This window comes from Parus major, chromosome 1A (genome assembly GCF_001522545.3).
Source record: "Parus major isolate Abel chromosome 1A, Parus_major1.1, whole genome shotgun sequence".
Classification (NCBI taxonomy): Eukaryota; Metazoa; Chordata; class Aves; order Passeriformes; family Paridae; genus Parus; species Parus major.
Genome location: NC_031773.1, coordinates 56,670,172 through 56,693,467, shown reverse-complemented (window position 1 = coordinate 56,693,467; position 23,296 = coordinate 56,670,172). Strand labels below are relative to the sequence as shown.

The window sequence follows — 23,296 nt, the reverse complement described above, 5'->3', positions numbered from 1 at the left end:
AAGTTTTCCCAGCTCCCCTTGGGGACGACAGGATGGAGTCTGTTGGAAGAGCTGTGCCAGATGTCCGGGCAGTGTACGTTGCTCTGGTGTCACGTGGCCATCTGGCACCCACCCGTTAGAAAACAAAAAGCAGCATGAGGTGTTGTAACCCACTGGCCCTTTCTGAGTGCATGCACACACACCCTGAGAGGAGCAGGAAAGAAGAGGATCAAGGACACATGGCAGCCCATTCTGGCATGGCAGGACTGAATGCTCTACCCTATTTTACAGAAGCTTTGGTGACTGCTGTCATCCCCTTTTCCCAATGTGGGCACCAGTGGCTTGGCTGCAGGAGCCAGGGGAGGACTTTTCTCCTGTGACACACTGTCTGGCAGCAGCAAACACTATTTTTGTTTTCCTCTGAGACACAAGAGGCTTGCTTACAGCCCCACATGGGATGTCACACACCAGTTCCAGCATCCTAGGGGATGCAACTTCATGCATGGAGAATTAAACCAGTTTCAAACAAAGAAGGTGTCCCCCTCTGTAAGGAGGGGCATAGTTGCAAAAAAACTTTCTGCAAATCATCCAGGCACTTCATGTGACACCTCCTTGCTCAGACAGGGACTGGTGACACCTGCAAATCCTGTGGCTGTAGCACACTATAAGTGGAATGATAAGTTTTTCCTACAAGGGGCTTTAAGGATGATAGAGAATAACAGATAATAATTTGAGGCAGATTAAGGAGTAATTGAGGCACAGATGGAATAGCAATTTTCTGTAATCTTTGGTACTCACAACCCCTGCACATCTTCCCCAGTGATTGGGAGGCACTAAACTGAATGGCACAAGAGAGTCCTTCCTCTCCCACTGACCCTGTGGGTACAATAAAAACTCACTGCTGTCCTACCACCATTAGGTGATCCACATTGTGCAGGTCTGAAGGGTCCCATTCCAGACCCCACTAGCCAGGCACCCCTGAATCACACATCTGCCATCACAGGGGGCAATGACTAGTCTCCATCTCCTTAATCTCATCAGGCACTGCAGCCTCAGCCATGCTGCTGGGCCCCTTCACTCCAGAATAACCTGCAGGGGATCAGCACCACTAAACATGGCCTACAGATGACTGTGAACACCATGGGAAAGTGCAGTTTCCAGGACTGTTTATTTAGCTTATTTTTTGTTCATCAGAACCTGTTATGGCCACAGAGAGCAGTGAGTAGTTACAGTGATGTTCACGGCTGTATGTTTCACAGACAGGGAATGCTGATGTTAGCAAGAACTCTGCCTGTTTTAAAGATCTGACTTCAATGTCATTCCTGTCTCCTCCTCCTGATCTCAGCGTTGGCTGCCACACTTTGACAGTGAGGGCGAGATCCAGATCCCACTGGAGGCAGTGGGAGAGCTCCCACGTGCTTCATTAAGTTTCAAGCATTTCCAAATGAGTAGTTCAAAGTAAAGATTTTAAAAAAAAGAAAAAGAAGGCTCTCCCTTCAGATCTTTCTTCAAGGGCTACAGTAGCAAATCCAAGGTGCCCGTCTGTCCCTGCACTGCTGTGCTCAGCCCTCATGACAGCAGATGGCACAAAGGGTTGCCTAGCGCCAGCCGAGCAAGCACGGCCCGCACCCAGGAGTCCTCTGGGCTGCCACTGAGCACTGAGATCAATCCATTTGTTGAGATACAAACACTTTTTGTGAGATCAGCCATGACTCCAGGGAGATTGATTCCTTCCCAGGGGGTGCAGCGCCCATCCTGGGAAGGGAGCAGGCAATGGTGGCCATCTGTCCCAACAGCAGCAGTACATGGGGCACATCTAACACAGAGCCACCACTGTCCTGCAGCAGCCCCAGCCTCCACCAGGGCTGGCACTGCAATTTCAGCAGCACAGTGCCACCTCGGCCATCACCCAGTGTGTGACACAGTAGGACCTGGCCACGGCCGCAGGATGGGTTTGACAGCAAATGTGGAAGTGCCCACCCACCTCTGTCACCATGACAGCTGCAGTGAGACTGGCTTAAAAACCTAAGTGTGATCTCTGGGAGCAACTCCTGACTTCCACTGCTGGAGCTCCCCCAAAACCGGCACACGCCTGGACCTCCACAACACAAACCCTGGCACACACCACAAGAACAAGGAGCCTTCCTTGGACCTGCTTGGAAGTCACCAGCCATGGAGCATTTGGAGGCAAACCCAGCAGCTTCTTCAAAAATTATTATTCAAAAATTAACTTTTGGTAAGTACAACATTTTATTTCCCAGAGCAATCTTCAGGTAACCTACACTCAGATAATTGATTTTTTGTGAAAACAAGTCTTGGGAAAAGAACTTCCTTGTCAGTTATATTTCTGTGTATTTTTAAAGTAAGGTGACAAAAACTGGCCGATTCACAAACACAGAATATAAATTTTGGTTTGGTATCTAGATTAAAGGGATGCAGAGCTTACACCACTCCCCTGTGTTATAAATTGGGTAAGGAAGCTTGCTGATCCCCATATAAAAAATGCTGCCAAAAATGCTTTTCACTGAAAACTACTCAAAACAACTTCTTTCCCCCCACCTAAGCATCTGATTCTTAAAAAAAAAGTCTTTCCCCAGCCCTCTGAGATGAAACTGCTGTTACCAAGTATTGTTTGCTCCCTAGATTGAAGCACAGTGGTATGTCAAAGACAGCAAAGGCCAACCCATTGCACAAAGCATTTGAGCAACAGCTTGTCCAAGACTCCACAGCAGCATCTCCAAAACAAAATCTCTTCCCTGATACACACTCTAAGCTTTATAAATAGCTGTGTGAAACAGAACCAGTCTAACCAACATCCAAAATGAGCCAGGTAGAGGTAAAACAAGGTGAGAATTTACCATTTGACTTTGGAGCCATTCGATGAGAGCCTCCGCCGTGGAGTCTGGGACCTGGCAGCGCAGCCCCTCCCTCTCATCTGCTTCCATCATCTCCAGCAAGCCCCTCAAGTCCTCCACGAGGTGCAGTGCCCGCAGGCCCCCCATGAATGGGGAGGTGGGAGACTGGCAGTCAAAGATGCCATTGGAGTATTCCAACGCCTTGGAACCTGCAGGGAGCAAAATTGCATGGGATGAGGCACGGAATGAGGGTTGGGCGCACCCCGAGGCTGGGAAAGGGTGGGGGTTGTTCCTGGCAAGGTTTATCCCAATCAAACTCAGCACCGGTGCTTGGGGAGGAAGTTCCAGCATGATCGAGGTGGGCTGCTTCTCAGGGAATGGGAATGCCACAACCTGCCCATGGGGTTGAGGTGTAGGCTGGGCTTCTGATCTCCAGGATGAATTCCCAAGGGAGAAGGTGCTGCCAGGGATGGAACATCCTCTGCCAGTGCCCTAAGTCACCCTGCAGGCACTGAAAGATCCAAGTCACATTCCAGTGATGGTGACCAGAGGAAACCATGCCCTGTGTTTTCCATACAGGAATGTGTTACGCTGCTCCAAGGCACTGGAAATTTTTAAAAATAATAAAAAAGATGAAGATAAATTAAAAGACCAAATCGCTTCTGCAGGGGAATAAATTTTAAACCCAGCAATTTGATACAGCAGCACTGACATTTGCATGTTAATAAAGAGAAAAATCTCTCATTTGCATAAACTCACAGGATGCATATTTGACCTACATTAGAAGTTGCTATATATTAAGTAAGAAAGGAAACTATGAATTTAGGATTAAGGTTGATTTAAGTCAACCTAGCTAATTCCAACTGTAATTCCAGTACACTGATTTGTGACCTTAATTCTGTAATACCTTGGCACAATGACACGTGTTCATGACAGACCTTCATTTGTGCTGTCAACTTTTAGAAACTACAAGGATTTGCCATATATGCACTTCCATGAACTTTCATTCACCCCATGTGGCAAGCCACAAAAATCAAAGTATTCTGCTGAATTCCCACTGAAAACAATAAAGAGAAAAATAACCTCAACAGCACAGGAGCTGATATCCCTTTGTTATATTCCTTTACAGATCTATTCACAGACATGGGTAAATGAAGTCTGTGGTGACTTAAATCTTCCAACATCACTTTTTATTTTTTTTTTTTTATATTAAACCTCATCCTGCCATAACCAACTTGGGCTCTTGGAAACACAAACACATGATCAGATCCAAATACCAGTGTCTACTTACGGAAATTACTGAAGTCACAGCTCACATGTATTTTTAGAGATCACGATGATAAAACTGTATTCCCTTTACATGTGTTCCTGCTATGTGTCTTTAATATCTTTATGCAGAGAAGAGCCATTGTTCAAATAAAGCACACACTGTATGATTATTTTATCCCTAAGGAAAATTCCTTAAGTGGAACTACTAAAAATTTTATAACTGTGTTGCTATACTTGTGAGCGTATTATTGACTATTGACTTCTTGATCTTACCCTCCTATGTGTTGGGTATTTATATCATTTTCTAACTCACTAAACTCAGCTTAAAAGCAGAGGTTGTATTCTTTGTGATGCCTCTCAGTGGGCAACTCACAGTTTACAGATACTTATAAAAAATCCAAATGTCCAAGGCAATTCCAAACCAAATGTTTGGACCCAAAGCATTACAATTTTAAAAATATTAAAAAAAAAAAAATAAAAAAAAAAATAAAAAAATTAATGTTTTAACTTGTCCGAGCTGAGGGAAGTTCAGAGTAGCCACTTTTGTCCTTGACTCTCCTGGTGCCCTGTACAGGATCTGAACTGCATCACTAAACCACTTCCAGCAGCCCTTTGAGAGAGGGCAGGAGAAAACCCAATCCATGGAGCTTGTGCAAGTCTGTGCATTCTGGTTATTTGTTAACTCTAAGCTATAATGGAAAGCAACAAAAGCAGTTCCCAGCATATTCCCTTCTCCACCTAGAACTCTGTCCTCACAGTGGGAGAAAGAAGGACCCAAAAAAGCAAAATAAACACCTGCCCCAGGTGTTTACCTGCTATAATGCCATCCATCTGCTCCAGGGCTGCAGCGAGCATGTCACTTGCATCACTCATCATCTTCTGTCTTCTCAGGAACAATCACCAGCCTAAGAAGCAGTAAAATGCCGATGGTGTGAGTCGGTCCAGAGCCTCAAGTCTGCAATTTAATCTGCAAAAGAGAATTTATCAGGCATCACTGTTGTCAGATCAGAAAGAAGATTGGGGCCATTTGCTGACTACAAATAAAACCCAGAGGTATTCACTATGAGGCATGGACCAAGGTGAAGGAATCAAAGCACTGACCCGATGACCCAGTTTCCAGTGACCCATGGCCTGCTCTGCCCACAGGTCCATGCCACTGACTGGGCATTTCACAGAACACCTCAGAAATCCCACATGGCACTTCCAGGAAGCTCAGAGAAGACACAGGCACTGTGTCTCACTGTGTCTCCCTTTTCACTGAAAGGGAGCTGCAACTCAGCAGTATATCGTATGTGTGTTTGCTGTAATTTTCTCCCCAAGAAATAGAAAAAGACAAGTCTGAGATTGTCTGAGATTTTTGGATATCTGATAATCCAGAACTTCCTGGCATGGAACTGTCTCCCTCTAGACAGGATCTCTCAGGTGCCCAGCACTCACTGGATGAGTGTGCATGCATGGACTATCTCTGCTCTGAGTTTAGCAGATTCACATCATAACAATGCAATGTGATCTCACTCTCAAACTTCTACAAGCCAGAAGTGGTCCCCAAAGGAGTATTTCCAGCAGGCTGGAAAAGCAAGCCTGCCCAACATGCTGCCTGTAGGTGAGCTAGTAAACCAGAAATCCTGATGGGCTACAAGTTAATTTAAGCAGGTGCTAAGAAACTTGGCTGAAGTGGAGCTGCAAGGGTCAGAGGCATCCCCAACCCCTCCAGCCCACCACAAGGGACACACAAACCACTAACACTGTGCAGAGTGCCTTGGCTTTAATTTAATACACATAACATTCCTTCTGCTATAAATACAGCTAGGAAACAAAGCCAAAAAAAAAAAAAAAAAACAGGAAGGAAAACTCGCTTTAACCTTTGCATGCCCTGCCATTTGGTTTTTGTATTAGCCACACCACTGCTGACATTCGCCCCAACACAAGCAATTAAGAAAGTAGTTCACAGTATCTCTGGTGTAAGAGAAAAAGCCTGGAAAAGAGTCTACTAAAAACAAATCTAAACAAAAATCCACATTATAAAAAACTGATTTTCCCCTCCTACAAGTCAATTTATTGGTCTGAACCAGGTGGGAAGAAGCTCTTATTGGAGGCTGCCAGCTGGCTTTGCTGAAATGTTATCCTTAAAATGCCAACAAACATCTTATCTTCACAACAACATTTTGATTACATGAAGTAGGTCCAAACCCTAAGGTAACCTTTGAACGACAGCACAAAGACTGCTGTGCTTTTGCCAAATGCCTCGTTTTATTACGTGGTTGTCAGTCAGAAAAACCAAAAGAACTTTAAACAGTCAAAATACCTGTAAGTGAAGATGCTCAAATCTTAAAAAATGCAGTAGCATTGTAACTGAAGACTTTCAGCTTCCAAGGAGGAAGCCCCCAGCTTTAAACACAATGTAAACATTCAGCTTCAATCAGTACAAGACCTGCCAAAATATGCAGATCCTACAAGACAACTGGTTCGGTGCCTCCACATCATAAAAATGAGCAGAAAATGCAGCTTTTCCAGCACACAGATTCACTTGGACAACACTGAAGACAGTCTCTTTTTTTATCTACTTAAGATTTCCTGGCTCTGATACCAGGTCCTGCTCAAAAATGGGTGTCTGTGAAGGCAGAGTGTGAACAATCTGCTGTGGATTTCCCTCAAAGGGCAAAGGACACACGAGAAAGCCCGGGGCTTCTACAGCCCCAGGCAAAACACTGATTCTTCACAGCTCTAAGTGGAAAAAGACCAACAACACAAAGCAAGCACAAACCCACAGAAGCAAATCAATGTTTGGGAACCAAAAGTGCACATGAGTTTTTCAAAGTGCATAAACACCTCATGGGGCGAGTGAAGATTACAGAGCCAGGCTCTTCTCAGACGTGGCCAGTGACATGGCAAGAGACAATGGGCACACATAAAAACACAGGGAAATTCACCTTAGAATTAAAAAGGGGAAAGAAAGAAAAGCCTAAATTAATGGAAATAAATTTAAAAATCTTTTTTACTATGAGGATGGCAAGTAATAGAAAGGGTTGCCCTTTTGGGGTCTCCAACATTGGAGCTACTCACAGCCCAACTGGACCCTACATGGCACAGTATGTCCCAGGCATCCCTGCTTTGGGCAGGGGCTGGGCTGGAGACCTCCAGTGCTGCCTTCCCACCCCAGCATCAGCAAGCCCAGTGCAGCTCATGCTCAAGCAATAAACACAGTCCTGGAGGCTGGTAGGAAAAGACTATGTAGGCTAAAAACACACAAAGGAACAGAGTGCTCCCTAACCACATTTGTTCATAGTGCGCCCACCCCTTGATTCTGACTTCTGGCTAGGAAATGCACGAACTAGGGACAAGGAACTGCTAATTTGTACTTGCACAATATAGCCATGGCTTGCAGGCACAGAAAAATCACCATCCTTGCACTTCACCCAGGCGCAACCACCTCTCATGTCTGATGTTTGCAAAAAGAACTCCTTGCTTTCCTAAACAAGGGGTTTGTACATGGTTGTTAGAAATCCCTAAGACAGCTCTACTGATGGGAGCAGACAGTGGTACCAATAGCATCCAAGAGACTTCCAGGTTACCTGGCTCTGCCTCCAAAGAAAGACACATCCATTTGCACAGAGCTTCCTCCTCTGTTACTCCCAAAGAAGCTGCAATGCTGAGGCAGCAAGGAGAAATTTTAAGATAAAACTTACTGAAGCAAGACCCTGAAAACACACACACCTCCAAAAACTCTTCTACCACTCATGGAACATCTGCTAACAGCCTGACCAAGCCCACAGCTGAGAAACTTGGAGAGGTGAAATGAAAAAGAACAAAAAGCCCCTAAGCCGAACAGCTGGGGATGACACAACAAAATCCCATTTCCCTGGTTATTTAGTCCTAAAAGTGGTCATTGAAAACTAGCCTGGAACAGCACATCCTGCTCTGGCCACTTTCCCAGCACAGTGCAGCACATCCAGCAGTCAGGAAGTAAAACTGCTGTGATAGAAAAAGAATTCCCTAGCAAAGACTAGGGAAAAAATCCTAGAAAAATCCTTCCCTAGCAAAGGCATAGAATTGTTTTTGATCTTTGCACAACTATCATGAGCACGTGGGGAGAGGGTGGGCAGAGGGCAAAGAGGACCTCATACACCAGGGGAGCAAAGGACCAAACTGCATGGAAACAGAAAAGACAACAAACCCCAGGAGGAAGAGGATGGAAAGGGGAGGTGCAGAGGGAGCCAAAGAAACACAGATCAGCAATCAACAGCCCTCTGCAGACTATAGGAAAGTGGACAACATTAAAACACCAGCAGATTAATCCCTGTGACTCCTGAAGGACCCTCTGACTTCACAAACTTTGAGAGAAGCCTCAGCTGGTCACTGACACAGCAGAGCTTTTCCAGTATGTATATTCCATTCCTTCCTCCTTATGGTTTTGGTCTAATACAAATAAAACCTAAGAGAAAACTCAAGGTTTTGGGTTTTTTTTCTTGGCAGTGATTAAGGAAAACCACACAGGTAACACGAACAAAAATCCATCCTGGAGGAGAGCAATGGAGCTCCTTAGGAAAATAATGCATAGCTAATAATGACAAGCAGTTTAAATTCCCTTCATCTACAAAAGCAGGAAGGGGAAAATCATAATTTTAACACAGATGGATCTATGGCATGGCAGATGAATGAGATATCAAGGTGCACACAGGAGACAGAGAGGCAGATGGATGAAATCCACCCCTGCCATAATGTCACTGACAACACACCTGAGAGGAAAGTACCTCTGACAGTGCTCTGCCTGACAGACAATTTAAAGTAAGTTTTCTCTTGCTTTCCAAGAAAATGACAACACTTACCTTCCTGTGTGCAAAACCAGTGCCAGGTAGGGTGTGGGGGGGTTGTTTGAACAGAGGCAGATCCTTCTTTTAGAGCTCCCAGCTGAATACCTTCCTCATGCCAAGAACAAGCATCGCTTCGTCAAGCTTGTATTTACAACCCATCATTAAAGAAACCAAAAATAAACTACAAATGCAGCTCTCTCCACTATAATTTATGATTAATCTTATCACTGGCTGGCATTTCTACCACATCCCTGGCTGCAACAGAGAAGACATAATGTGGTCTTACTTGTTTAATGTCCTTTCCTCTGGTTCAAATGCACCAGCCGGTTGCTAGGGCTGTACTGTTCACTTTTCGGTAGGTGGAGATTTTTTATTTTTATTTTTGAATGACATACAAACCCTCTGGCTACAGCGCTGGTGAAGACGTATTCCAAACGGCTTACAGAGAAAACAAAACACTGCCCTGCAAATAAACACAAGGAAAGCTGGGGAAAAAACCCAGCAAGGGGCTCTGTGAATGGAACTGCAGTCTGTTGGATGCAAAGAGGAAAGCTGCCTATGTACGGATTTCAAAATCTGATATTTAATTAAGATGGCAGACTTCAAAAATGAAGGGGGGAAAAAAAGTGCTTAAGCATTTTACATATGTAGGAAATGATAGTTTTCCCACCCAGAGGCTGCCTCTTTCCCAGATCAAACAGCACACACAGAGGCATCAAGGGGCAATATCTTTGAGCCCATTTTTTTGTAATTTTGGGGGTGGTTTCATTCTGGATCTCCACCTGCAAAACACACCATGCTTTAAAGCCCAGAGGTTCACAGAGTTAAAAGCAATCAGTTGCCTGCTAGCAGGTCTGAAGGCCCAGAGGACACACTGTACCCTGGATGCCACTGCTCTGAGGAAGGGAGAGCTGGCCTTTTGTCCCACTTGCCTCCCTCTTTGTGCACATGGGCTGCAAATGCTCAGTGTTGGGAAATAAAGCATATTTTTATGACATGATGCAATAAGATGGATGACCTAAGTTTCCCAGCTCTCCCATTCACACATAACACTCCTTAAGCTAGGAAATCTTGGTACACAGAAATTGAGAACCTTGATTAGGGCTTGTTTCTGAGAGCTGTTGAGAGTAATAGAGGACCCCCAAGAGTTGGCTGTCACTCCAGAGCAGCCTACCACAAAAGTAAAATGAAAAAGCTAAGAAGCTGCAGTCATCTTCTCTGGGGAGGCTGGGGGGAAAGAACCTGTTCCACGGCAAAAATAAGACCCTAAGTGCTGTCATAGATTGTCCTGCATTCTCAGTCCTAACATGTACCAGATGACTGCACAAGAGGTCTAAAGCAACTTCTGAATTAATCTCTCTTGCCTCACTACACTAAAACAACACATCCCTAGCAATCAACTTTTACAAAATAAAGCTCTGTTTCATGAAGACAAATGCCATTTCAGACACATTTATTTCTGCTTTTTCTGGGAGGCCAGAAGAGAAACACAAACACACAGAGACTTATTTACAAAATACATTTCAATCACAATTGCAAACAGTTTCAAATTAATTCAATCCAAATCCCTGGCACAGTTTCTCATGGTATGTTTTGAAGATGCTCAACTACAGTGCCACCAGTCAGTAGCAGTTTAACACTTACTAATGAATATATTCGGGTAATTTACACTTGGAGTCATTAACATTTCTTCTAATGTAAATGACGACTCCATTTCACTCCTTCCAGGCCTGGAAGAAGAAACTAAAATAGAAAATGGATCCTAGTTGAATACATTGCTCTGGTGTTTTGGAAGAAAAGAACAAAAAAGTAAAATTAGGAAATGCTGGAAATACCGCAACGGGAACAATATAGCAAAATATCTTCGCTTGAGGCAGGGATGGGAAACTAGTAAGCCCCCAGATATGCTTTTGGCCAAGTAATTCAGACACTGTCCCCCTTACCCAAAGTCACCATGTGGAGCCAGGTGTATCCATAACCATTATTATGGATACAAACAACCCAAACGTTGGCAAACGCTTACTTTAAATGGATAATGTCTATTTATTTTTACAAATAAAATTGTTTTTGAATTTGCTGAGCTGTAGTCAATGACATCAAAGCAATACTGCTCTTGTATTACGAATGTCTACAAAAAAAGCAACAAATGTCCCTTTGTTCCCTAAGTGTAGATCCTTTCTTTGTTCCCTGAATTTCATTATTTCTTTATTATACAACAAACATTATTTATTTCCTTTAACTGATAAAAATGAATGGAAGCACACTGAGTTTAAAAGCCCATCCCATAGTACACATGAAACATCTCAAGATAAAAGGTTTCAAGCTGTAGAAATTACTTTAAAATCCTTTAAGAATACAAAACACAGAAGTCCTTCCAAAATATAAAAGTTTATACCTGGGAAAAACTTAACCTCAAATCACACAACTTTTACTACAAACCAGCTGAGTTGTATTCTGCACTTTGCCTTAAAATTTGTTAAACGCTCTGGTCGTAAATCAAAAGCTCAGCCTCGACAAGATAAGCATCCTTGAGACTCTTTGACAGAGATGCCTACACAGCAAACAGCTTATGTGAACACCCAAAGTCTCTGAGTCAAGGTTTATGGCTTATGGCTCATATCCAATTACAAAACAAACCCTTTATTTGGGTCCCCAGCACTGAAATCACTCTGGTTGCTTATCTCTGCTATCCTACTCCAGCAGTTCTTTTGTTGTTGTTGCACTTGAAAGGAAATTTAAAAACCTGGGTTTTACACTGACAGGCGATGTTGTTTTGTCGACTCTGAGTGCTGGGTGACTGGGAAGCAGCTCCTTACCTGCAAAGCAGATGATGTGTGATGCTAATACCTGTCTGCACACCCTCTTCAGACTCACTTTCGCTCTTTTCTCACAAGAAATACAAGGTCTGACGAAGTCTTGTTAAAAAAAACAAAACAGAAAACACCCCCCACAGACCACTTCAGGCTGTTCCTGTTCTACTGGTTAAATGTTTATTAATAGTCTTCAACTTCTCACCTCAGAGAGCCTGAATACCAATACATTATTTTCTCACTTGTTTTGCCTGGGTCCACTGATGAGAAAAATAAATGAGATATTCATCCCTGACTCCAAGACTGCTAATGCAATCAAGGAAATGCCTCACATTCCCCAGCAGCATGTTACTGAAACACTGTGATCACACAGGCTACAAAACAAAAGGGGCACTGTCAGGCCAAAAGGTAGTTCTTAAAAATACCTTAAAACCCACCTAAGTCCTGAGCACTGACCCACATTTAGATCCTATTTCATAGTTTGTGCCACTTTCTTTCAATGAGTTGCCTACAAAGGCCAAATTCACAAGCCTTCAGATTTGAAAGGACTTGGCTCTAGATTTTGGACCTCCAGGTCTAAGGGGTCCTAGATGCACACTTTCAGAGTCGACACTGCACAGAGCAGAAGTAGAGGGCATCACTCATAAAAAGTCCCTAAAAAATATATATTTAGCCTGAACAGTGTTTTAATACATGTCTGTAGAAAATAACAAAAAATCCAATGCCTTATAATTTTGCAGCATCAACTGCTACACATGGAAAAAATCTGTCTATATATTGCATCCTTCCCCTTCTATCTACTTCTGATTTTGCTGTGTTAAGATTTACCTTTCAGGAGTACTACGTAAAACAAGAGTGTGATATCTGAAGCCCACGTTTGTGTGTGAGGATACTTTCGTTTTTCAAAGACTCATGATCTCTGAGAACCTGAGGCTGCCAGTACCACCACTGCCACAACATGGTTTGCCATCTCAACTCTCCTGACATTTTAAAAATGAAGCAGGGTAAAATTCAATTTGGTTAAGGGATCTTTTTTCTGCCATGTAATAGAATGGGACTGAATTCTAATGAGTAAAAAAATAGAGGAAAAGTGAAAACCAATAAATTGCAGGCTAACTTTCCCTCTGATTTTCTCTTTTTCTCCTCAAAAATTTGTGGATCTCTTAATTTTCTCCTAAACTGAAGCCCTTTGCCAGTAACTCCCACTGGAGATTTTCTAACAGCCTTTGTTTAGGTAGCACAATTGGGAATATCAGAGAGACCACACGAAGACAAGCTGCTTTAGCAAGCACATGGACTTTAATCACTATTAAAAATGAATGTTTTACCTTTGACATTCCTGAAATACTCCATGTGGGTTCAAAACACAGATTTCAAATTTTGCATTAGTTCTCAGCTTGGAAAGGGTCAAGTGGTTCATGGGCAAAACACTCTGAAAAGTGTGTTTGTTGTCCTCAAGCAGTGGCCTCTAATGTTTGGTAACTGCGGCGTGTGCTATCCCACAGCCAGTCAGAGCTGCCACAGACCCTGCAGAGCAAGGCTCCACAACAGTGCCTCCTGTCCAGGCAGTGTGGCTCTGCTGGGATGCACTCCCTCGTCCCTTCAGGATCATCCTCTCCTTGCTCTGGGACACAGCCTGTGCTGACTGCCCAGCTGCAGAGCCACATTGATGCTAGAGTGAAGAGGTCACACACACACACACAGGGCATTTCCCAGCATTTTCCCTGTTCTGCCCTTCCCACACGTTTTCGACCACTTCTCTTCCGCACATCCTTTTTCCAATCCCTAGTGAAAGCACAGCCCTGAGGATTTCTGGAGCAAGCAAAGTTTTTTAATTCTTTTTTATTTTCAGCCAGGGAGCTGAGTGCTGTTGATTCTGTCTTGCTTTTTCAACACCAAAGTCCCAGTGCTAAGACACGAAGGACAAAAGCTGTGTGCTCTCAGCTCTAAGGGAGGGCCTTTCTCTGCTGAATGCTGCACTGGTGAGTAGTAAGCAAACAAATCCCAAGAACCCCACTACTACTACAGTGCTGCTTTAAGGAACCACATGCTGCCCACACCATTGCTCGGCTGGGGAGCTGTGTGTCCTGCCTACCCTTGTGCCAGCTTTGCTCCTCAGCACAAAGAAATTTAGCACCCAGGACACAGGAGGAATCAGCTCTTCTACTGCTCATTCCTTCTCCTGGAAGCCTACAGATGGTTCTTTGGGGTAGAGATGTTGTCTTTTCCATCCTCCTCTTACTCAACTGACACCTCCTCACCATCCCTTGCAGAAAGATGGTTTCAGTCCTGGTGCCCTGCAGCTTCCACCATCATCCAAGGCTAAAACACTTGGTGAAGCAGGGACTGAGCTGTGCTTGGGGCTCAGAGTTCATAAGACAAAGACATCAGTGCTAGGGGAATGGAAACAATTCTGGGTAAGGATAATACATCCATAGCTGATACTGACGGGTAGGAGGGCTTCACCTGCAAGGCAGAGGGAGACAGCAGATCAGCAGCAAGCCAGAGCTGTGGCCTCTGCAGGAATAGACCTTTAAACACAACTGGGCCCAGCCCTATACTCTTCTTTCTCCTGCAGCAGGAAGAGGAAACTGGGGGGGAGAGGGTCTTCTTTCTGTTCTTCCCCCAGTAAGAGAGAAAGGTCTAGGGATGGAAGGGAACAATCACTCTCCATCCCATGGCCAAGCTTCTGGATGTATGTAGAAGTGGGGAAGATCCCACCCCTCACCCCATTAGCAAGATAAACAGAAAGTGCTGGCTTTGCAACTGAACAAGATGCAGTCCATGAGATGAAGACAAATTTTAGCACTCGGAAAATTAAGACACACTTGCATCAAGAGATATCTGACACCCAGCTGGGGCAGAACTCCAGCTGCTGCAGACCTACATGGATTTCTCTGGGATAACAAGGTACAGAAACTGGAATCACTTACTACAAGTATTCAAAGTGTGGAACTGTTTTAATTATACAGAACAATGAAAAATGCCTGTTTATTTAGATACAGCAATAAACTGTGGTTTATTACTGACCTTACCAATAGTGGGCTGCCTTTAGCAGACAGGGCTATAACACAATAAAAAAGAGAAGACAACTTTCAAAAGCAGTTTGCAAGAAAGTTTGCAGTGCAATTGCAGCAGTTCAGTGTGAATACACCTATAAATCACCTGGTTTGATAATTACAGTATAATTGAAGCAAGAAGCTACAAAACTTTCTTTGTAGGCCCAGGATCAGCAGTGGATGGGTTAGCACACAGCACCAGTGGGGCCACAATCCAAGTCAACAAGTCTGAAGCAAACTTAGGTGTGGCTAAATCCCATGACAACAACAATAATGTAGAAATACCACCACATGCAAGAGCTGAACTGCCCCTCTTCATTATTAAGTATCTGCTACATGTTTAAGCCAGTCAGGTTTACAGACTCTTCTGGAAAGCCAGTTTTACCCCACAAACTCTCTCAAAACTCGAGGTCATCCAGTGGAGTCATTCCACCAGGATATTAGTTTTCAGAAGAAAGAACAGCACTATTGAGGCACATGGTTGTTGAAGGAAGTTTTGTGATCTATGAATATTGTGAAAGTTTGAACACAGAAAGGCCCTTATTTGACATGAAATACAGTAAGGCTCAGAAGGGAAGGAAGCCATGGGGAAGCAAGATCACCTGATGTTTTTAAAGTCTGTAATAGAGAATAAAAATCCTAGACTGCTTAACTGTTTCCATTCCCTTGACCTACATATCTAATTAAAATAAACCTTCAAAAACAATAAAAAAATTTAATAATATTTTAAGATAATATATTAAAATTAATAATTAATATTTTATTAAAACACTGAATAAAATTTCAAATATGTTTTTATGACATAGAAAGACCAAAAGTAACCCCACTGTTGTTTCGAAGTTGTATTAGGGAAAAGTGGCTCTTGTGTAACTTCATAGTTTTCTAACTTTCCACAGTTCCACTCCAAGTGATGATAGCAAGGATGGAACAATACATCTAGGATTAAAAGCTCCCAAGCCCATTATTTATATACAACTAATTAGCTCCTCCTGCACACATACATACACACCCCTGCCTTGAGCACTGGGAACTGCTAATATAATTTCTGCAATTAAAAACTTCAATGCCAGAATCCTTGTCTGCCAAAAGGAAAAACAACAACCACTCTCCCCCAGTACAGCTGGGCATGTTTGTACAGGAGTGGATGCCCAACCCTAAAACAAAGCTCAGCTCTAAGATCTGAACTCTCCCAAAGTTCAAGGTATTTATTAGAAACCTGTAATCCAGCACCACAGACCACCTTGGACCACAGTAGAGCAACCAATGAAAATCAGAAGTTTGGGGAGTTTACACACTGTGGTTTTGTTCAGCCATACCAGAAATCTCTGCTCATCATGGGATAACAATGCTGAACAAGTCTCACTCTGTAACAGCTTTTGCTCTGGCTTCCCCCTCAGAGACCATGTTAACTTATGTTGTGTCAGGGATGCTGGCAGTGCAGACAGATGGGGAAAGACCACTTACTTGCCTGCCACCATGTGAAAGCAAAACTAGCCCAGAATAGTTCAAGGCCAACACTCATAAAGGCTTGGATGCATTAATGACCCTCAGCATTTCCATACAAATCTTCCTCTGAATACATAATCTCAAGATAAAGCTTCAAAAACCTTGAGGGATCAGATACACTTATAATGTTACATTTCTTTGAAGTACTTTTCTCTTTGTATTTCGACCGCACTTCAAAGTTTTCCTACTTACATACAAATCAAATTAGATATCTAATGCTAAAAGAAGCAGACACAAAGTGTTTCACACTTTCCCAGCCTTTAGGGGTGGTGGGGCAAGACTCAGTCTTGTAGAAAGAAAGGTATATATTAACCATAGGCTGATTGTCACTATACCATCTGGCCAAGGAGTTGTTCTTCATGTATCAAGTCAAACAGAACCAAGATACACCTCCAGTCCACACCTGCGGCTGAAGATCCAGCTCCCAAGGAACAACACAGGTTTAACCTGTAGGATGCAAACTGACTTGCTGCCATGAAGTGGGAATTTGTGATTAATAGAAGTGCCCAGTGCATGAAGGGAACAGGATGGAGGAGGCTAGGACAAAACCAAGGTACACCAGCACTGGCAAAGCCCTTATGAGGTTTAATTGGGGTGAGCTGATCATCTTCAAGTGTTCTCTTAAGAGGCAAAAGGAAAAACTCAACCCAACTCCCAAACACTGCAACCTTTGCCATGGAAAGTGATTGGGGATGGCTGTCAAGATGTACCAGGTTTTGTGCTTCAACCAAAGACCTTTCTGGAACCATTAAAAAAAAAGGATGATCCTAGAACTGTCCTCTACTACCATGACAAAAAAAACCCACAGAAAACAAACCAACCAGAAGACTGCAAAACCCCACCCCAAATAACAGAAGTAAACAAATCATTGCATTTTCTCATCATGAACTAGCAGCTTCCTCAGCAACCACGCAAACATCTGGGGCCAAATCTTTTGCAGCGTACATGGAGACACTGGAGTTACCTGGAGATAATCTTGCATGCTCTCAAGCACTAGGTAAGTTTTAAAATGTTGGTTCTTGTTTCATATATAACAGATCTATACAAATAACTATTTAAAACTATTGCCTCCTGTGCTTCCCTTTTAGGGCCGGAGTATTCTTCCATATGTTTACTGAGCCATCACTGGAGGGATGGTTTCTGGGAGGTTATATTTAGCTCTAAAGGACTAAAGATGTTTTTTCCCTGTCTAAAGTCAGGAAGGGATCCTCCCTTGGAGGAGGATCTTACGCTAACTCTGCTGAACATAAAAAAGCACTGACACAAATCTAGTTTGGGCTTGCAGAGGACACTGGTGATGCCTCAGCCATGATTATCCTGCTCCTTAAAATGGGAAAAGTAAATCCAAAACTGGCACAAATGTTTGCTTTACATATACAACAGAACTACAGTTTTATCCCTGTTTAGGAAAAGAAACATCACTTATTTCAGGATGGAAATTGTCACATCTTCATGCAGGGCTCATGTCACAGTACAGCTCCTCTCAGGGATAACCCAACATTTATTTACCACTCCATGGAAACAGGCTGCAGCAGGGGCATTTTGGCAGCTCTGCATGGCTGCCACCTCAGTCACTGGACAGAAATGGGGACAGCTCTACATTGCACTCACACTGAACTGCTCACAGAAAAATACACTGCTGCACACACCCTCCAGCCGTGCGACAAAATCCCTTCAGTCACCACCCTCCTTACGGTACCAAACCACTGCTTGCCTACATGGATTCATCCACTTCAAGGTTTTGTTGGCAAGACACAGCTACCACAGTGATTTACCTCAGAGAGGTTCAGGTCTTGTTGATAAATTCTTATTTTTGCAAATTAATTCCTATCATAGAATCAGAGAATGGTTTGGGTTGGAAGGGACATCAAAGCCTATCTCCCTCCATCCCCCTGCCAAGGGGAGGGACATCTTCCACCATCCCAGGTTGCTCCAAGCCTCATCCAACCTGGCCTTGGACATTGCCAGCGATGGGGCACCCACAGCTTCTCTGGGCAACCTGTGCCAGGGCTTCACCACCCTCATAGGGAACAATTTTTTCTCAATATCCAATCTAAACCTGCTCTCTGTCAGGGTGAAGCCATTCCCCCTTATCCTGTCACTCCAGGCCCTTGTCAAGAGTCTCTCTCCATCTTTCCTGTGGGTTCCCTTCAGGCACTGCAAGGCCACAGTGAGGTCACCCCAAAGCCTTCTCTTCTCCAGGCTGAACAATCCCAATTGTTCCCTCAGCCTTTCCTCCCAGCAGAGCAGGGCAGAGGGGCAGAATCCCCCTCCCCTGCTGCCCTGGATGCAGCCCAGGATGCATCCCTTAATGCAAGTGTGCTCCTTTCTGGTATTGCTACAGCTTCAGAAGCATGGCAACAGCTTGGGAATCCTGCACTACTGAGTGTTAGTGTGTTTCAGACACTGATCTCTTCTCTCTGGTGACCAGGGACAGGACCTGAGGGAGCAGCACAGACCTGTGCCAGGAATTTCAGGCTGGGGCTCTTCACAAGCACACACACAGAAAAAGCAGGGAAAATAATGCCAGAACATCTCTGCGTGGTAACAAGCAGACATCTCTGGCAGAAGAAGTACCTGAGTCATGCTGTTGGATTTTGGGATTTGTTTTTTGCCCTTTAATAAAACTTATGGCAGTTCTAAGTTTCTGTTTCCTGCAAATGGCTCAGTGATCATAAATGCATTTAGGCCTCACCTAGTATTTTAATGAAATATCAGCTCCTGCTCCTCTACTTGACTTGCAGGCAAAATCTGCCATTTTAAGGAGATAATCTTAAGCAGCTTTCTGCAAAATATCAAGAATTCTAAATTGCCATTTCTGTGCTCTGGTTTGGGGGAGATTTTTTTTCCCTCTTCCCTAATATTCTATTTAAATTGTCTTTCAAAAGAAAATGGAGGGTTGCCCAAGATGTAGTAGTGTGATGTGCAGTATTCTACAGATTACAAGATCTTAATCAACATGTCAGCTAATTAAAAACCTTCCAAAATGTAGGGGTTTAACTCCCTGTTGCATTATTGTGTCTAAAAAAAAAAATAAAAAAATCAAGACTTAGGAAAGTAACATGAATAAGACAATTACTTCTAGGGCATCCTGTTTTTCTAAACTAAGTCTCAGTATCAATGAAACAAGAGCTGATGTCCAGTCACACTAGTGACCATTGATGAGGAGAGGAAGGAAGTGACAGCACAAGTGTACGCTTACCAGGGAAGAAAAAGGTGAGTAAGGTACATGGGATGTCTCCAAAGGCAGCCTCCTGAGTAAACAGGTAATGAAGTCAACCTGAGGCTTGAGGAGACATTTACCACCAGCCTTACAGTGGCTGACCAGTGACTTGTGCCCAGAGGCAGTGCTCTGGCTACCTGGGCTGCCCAGGGAGCTTGCAGAGGGAAGGAGGAAAACCAGCAGATATGGGACAGAGGACTTCAGGCTTGAAACCAATACTGAGAAGCCAGATCATGGCCAGACAGCTGCAACCCTCCTTCCAGCCAGAGGAAACAATTCCACATGGTTGCTGGTGAGTTCCCATGCCACAGGCACTCCTCAGGCTGTACTAAGCAGTGCTTCCGGCAGCTGAGACCACCTGTTCTGTACTCACATAACAACTCAACCTGTGGCAGCAACTCTGCCCAAGAGGGTCTCCTGGTACTGCAGCATTGTGGGCCAAGGTAGGAAACTTCCATCTTAGATGAGGTCAACAATTTTGAACTTGAACACAACAGTGTGCCAATAACATGCTCTAAAACAACCATTGTTTTCCTAATTCCAGCTGCCAAACTCCAGAGAGCTAACCTGATTAAAGACAGACATGAAGGTGAAGTAAACTGGGCATTAAATCAAAAGAAACAGCTTAGCTAAACCAGCCACCCTGAAGGACTTAGGTTAAAAGTTGCTCACCTGAGCTGGGGCTCCTGTTACTCTGGTCTTCATGGCTATTTTAAGGGGTGTGCCTACCCAGGTAGAGCACACATTCAACTTGGTGCAAAATTCCCACCAGTGGGAACTTTTCATTTGTGGGAACTTTGCACCAGTGAGGAATAAAGACAGCACTCCATGTCCAAGAGCATCTAGGAATCTGAAGCATGGCTCCACACTGCTGCTAAAGCCAAGTTCAGCGCAAGCAGATTTTCAACTTGTGCCTGAGCAATTTTTTATCTCATAAACAACCTCAACACTACTCCACTGCAGATTTCAAAACACTCATTTCAAATCCTTTACAACTGCCCACAGCATGGGGGAGAGCAGAGTCAACTTATTTCTCACTGACAGTAGAATTGTGGTAGTGCTCTTCTGAAGTCAGAAAATACCAAGTAACAACAGAAGAAGAGAAACACACCCAGTATGCCTGCCAGAATGCACAGGGCACCACAAGGACATATCAGCAGGTACCAGTTCTGTGGTATCTCTGCATCAGCAGCCTGTTCCCTGGAAGCTTCTTGTCCAAGAACTGTGACCCAGCCTGGTGCTCCTTTGCTTGCAAGATCTGACAAAATCCCAAGATGCCGGTGTGGCTGCATGCCAGCAACCTGTTGCTCCAAGGAGCTACATGCAGATGTCTACTGAGGGTAACATGACCACACATGTTCCCTCTCCTGCTGTAACACCAGCAAGGCTACAAACTCCTCCTGCATAACGCAAGAGATAACACAGCCATATCCAACTGCTCCCTGGCGTGGATCACAGCATTCACTATGGCTGTCACAACCCTCTGTGAATTATACACAGCACACACCCTTAACAACACAAACCTCAGAGCTGTCTCCACATTCTGTGGCAGCAGAGATTAACAGATGTTGACAACTGATCAGATAGGGGAAGCATTAGAGGAGACAGACACAGCCTATTACTACTATTTGTTGTGTACCTACACGGTTTCTCGCTGTCAGAACTGACTGCACTCATAGTTTCTCCTGATGTAGCAATGTTTTTGGGCTTCCCTTTCCCATCTTCCCAACAGGCAGTTGTTTCAGTTGCTCAAAGCAGTACTGCCCCTTCTTTTAGTGACAGGGGGATAATCACTGGCTGACAGCATCCTGCTAACAGGAAATCACACCTTAACATCACACCCAGGCACCAGGAAACCCCTTGGCAGTAGGCATCTGATCCAAGTGATTACTTGCAGGAACTATCCAGAGGACACAATACCACATTCATACTGGACTGGGCACATCACTCCTCCCAATTCCCTGCCCAGAGCACTGCAGCACAGCTGGCAGAGATGCTGTGAAAGACACCACAGTTGCAAAGAAGGTCCCTAAGGGAAATTATGAGATCAGCTACAGAGGAATGGGAACACACTCTAGATACTCATAGGATACAAAGGTGTTACATTTATACATGACACACCCCTTGATAACAAAAATATTAGAAGAGAAGGTTTCATACAGATCTCACAGCAGCTTTCCAGTATCTGAAGGGGACCTACAAGGAAGCTGGAGAGAGAATCTTCATTAGGAACTGGAGTGACAGGACAAGGGGGAATGGCTTCACACTGACAGAGAGCAGGGTTAGATTAGATATTAAGGAATTGTTCCTTGTGAGTGTGGTGAGGCCCTGGCACAGGTTTCCCAGAGAAGCTGTGGCTGCCCCATCCCTGGCAGTGTCCAAGGCCAGGTTGGATGAGGCTCTGAGCAACCTGGGATGGTGGAAGGTGTCCCTCCCCATGGCAGGGGGTTGGAATGAAATGGTTTTTGAGGTCCTTTCTAACCCAAACCATTTTATGATTCTCTAAATACCATCAGTGCCCAAAATCTGCAAGGGAAACAACAAAACACTATCACATTGTTGCACTGTGAAGGACAGGATGGGAAAGGGCAAGGGCAAAGGAGAAACCGTGGAAATCTCTGCTGAGGTCTTAGAGCAAAAAGCAACCAAAGCCACGAAGAGGCTCCTGCAAGCGCTTGCAAGCTGCCAGTTTGCTCTGTTGCCAGGCTATTCTGGGGCTGAAACACTGACAGTCAGCAAAGCTCTTCCTCAGACAGGGATGCAGCATTCGCACCTATCACAGTTTCACCTCCTGCTGGGAGCTGGGAACAGATACAAGGAGACCAGAGCTGCCATAAACTCTGTTTTGGTATTCCCAGCAATGCTGCAGCATCCAATGGGATGCACGACTCTATTTTCTGTCCCCACAGGGACAGACAGCTGTTCAGTGCCCAGATGGCAGAACCAGGATGGCTGCTTTACCACTGCCATCCCCCAGTGTCCCTCAGGCACAGTGACACCCAGGGCACGTCAAGCCTCAGTCGCTTGGCATCCAGCCAAGCAGGCAAACCAGCCAAAACACCCCTGGCACTGAGCCCTGGGAGTGGAGCCAGGAATGGCTGCCCAGTCCCGCAGCAGAGCTGAACTTTCCAAATATTTTGAACAGCTCCTTATCAGCAAAGCAGCTTTGCACCAGCTCAGCATTTCGGTGTTTATAATCTGGCCCCCTTAAATTGGATTGACAGCCAAGCGGAACCACAGCCTGAAATAGCGACAGTCTCTCTGTCGGCATAGGAGCTTTTCAGCAAGACCCACCCAGCCTGAGATCAGCAAGTTGCACAAGCCCACATTTGATGTCAAGCATGTTTCTAATGCCACTGAAGTCAGTGCTGCTGAGGACATGCTTAACACTGGCTGCCTGTTTGACCAAATGACCAAAACAGGATGTCAAAATACAGATCCTGGCAGCTTTGTGCAACCTGCGGGTGCTGTCAGTAATAAAGAGCAGCCCTCTCCTCACCTTGAGTGACTTTAGACCATCTGCCACACATGGCCTCTGCCACAAGCACAACAGGAGCAAATCTCCACAAACATCCTGATCATTATGGTGGCAATCTGTCTTCCTTCTCCACTTAGAGGCACCACCAGAGTACAGCTCTAGGAGTGTGTGTGAGTGGGTGGGTGGGTGGGTGTTTGAGACCAGGGGAAACACTGAAGTTCCAAAACTCACACCCAATCTGCAACAAAGACATGTTCACATGCAATATGGATCTTGGTCCACATCACTCTGATTCAGTGTGACACC

General features: G+C 44.5%; 1 protein-coding gene across 15 annotated transcripts in view; it reads right to left on the bottom strand.

The window, feature by feature from the left end:
- PPFIBP1 (PPFIA binding protein 1) overlaps positions 1–23,296 on the bottom strand; it is a 103,233-nt gene that overhangs the window by 42,313 nt on the left and 37,624 nt on the right. For 13 of the 15 annotated variants that reach the window (XM_015628064.3, XM_015628067.3, XM_015628070.3 and 10 more), the window contains exons 3-4: positions 4,916–5,070; positions 2,838–3,043 (exon numbers count right to left, since the gene is read on the bottom strand). In XM_015628064.3, the coding sequence (XP_015483550.1) occupies positions 2,838–3,043; positions 4,916–4,979 (270 nt within the window). In that variant the 5' untranslated portion in view covers positions 4,980–5,070. The other 2 variants (XM_015628066.3, XM_015628065.3) reach the window with 2 other exon arrangements.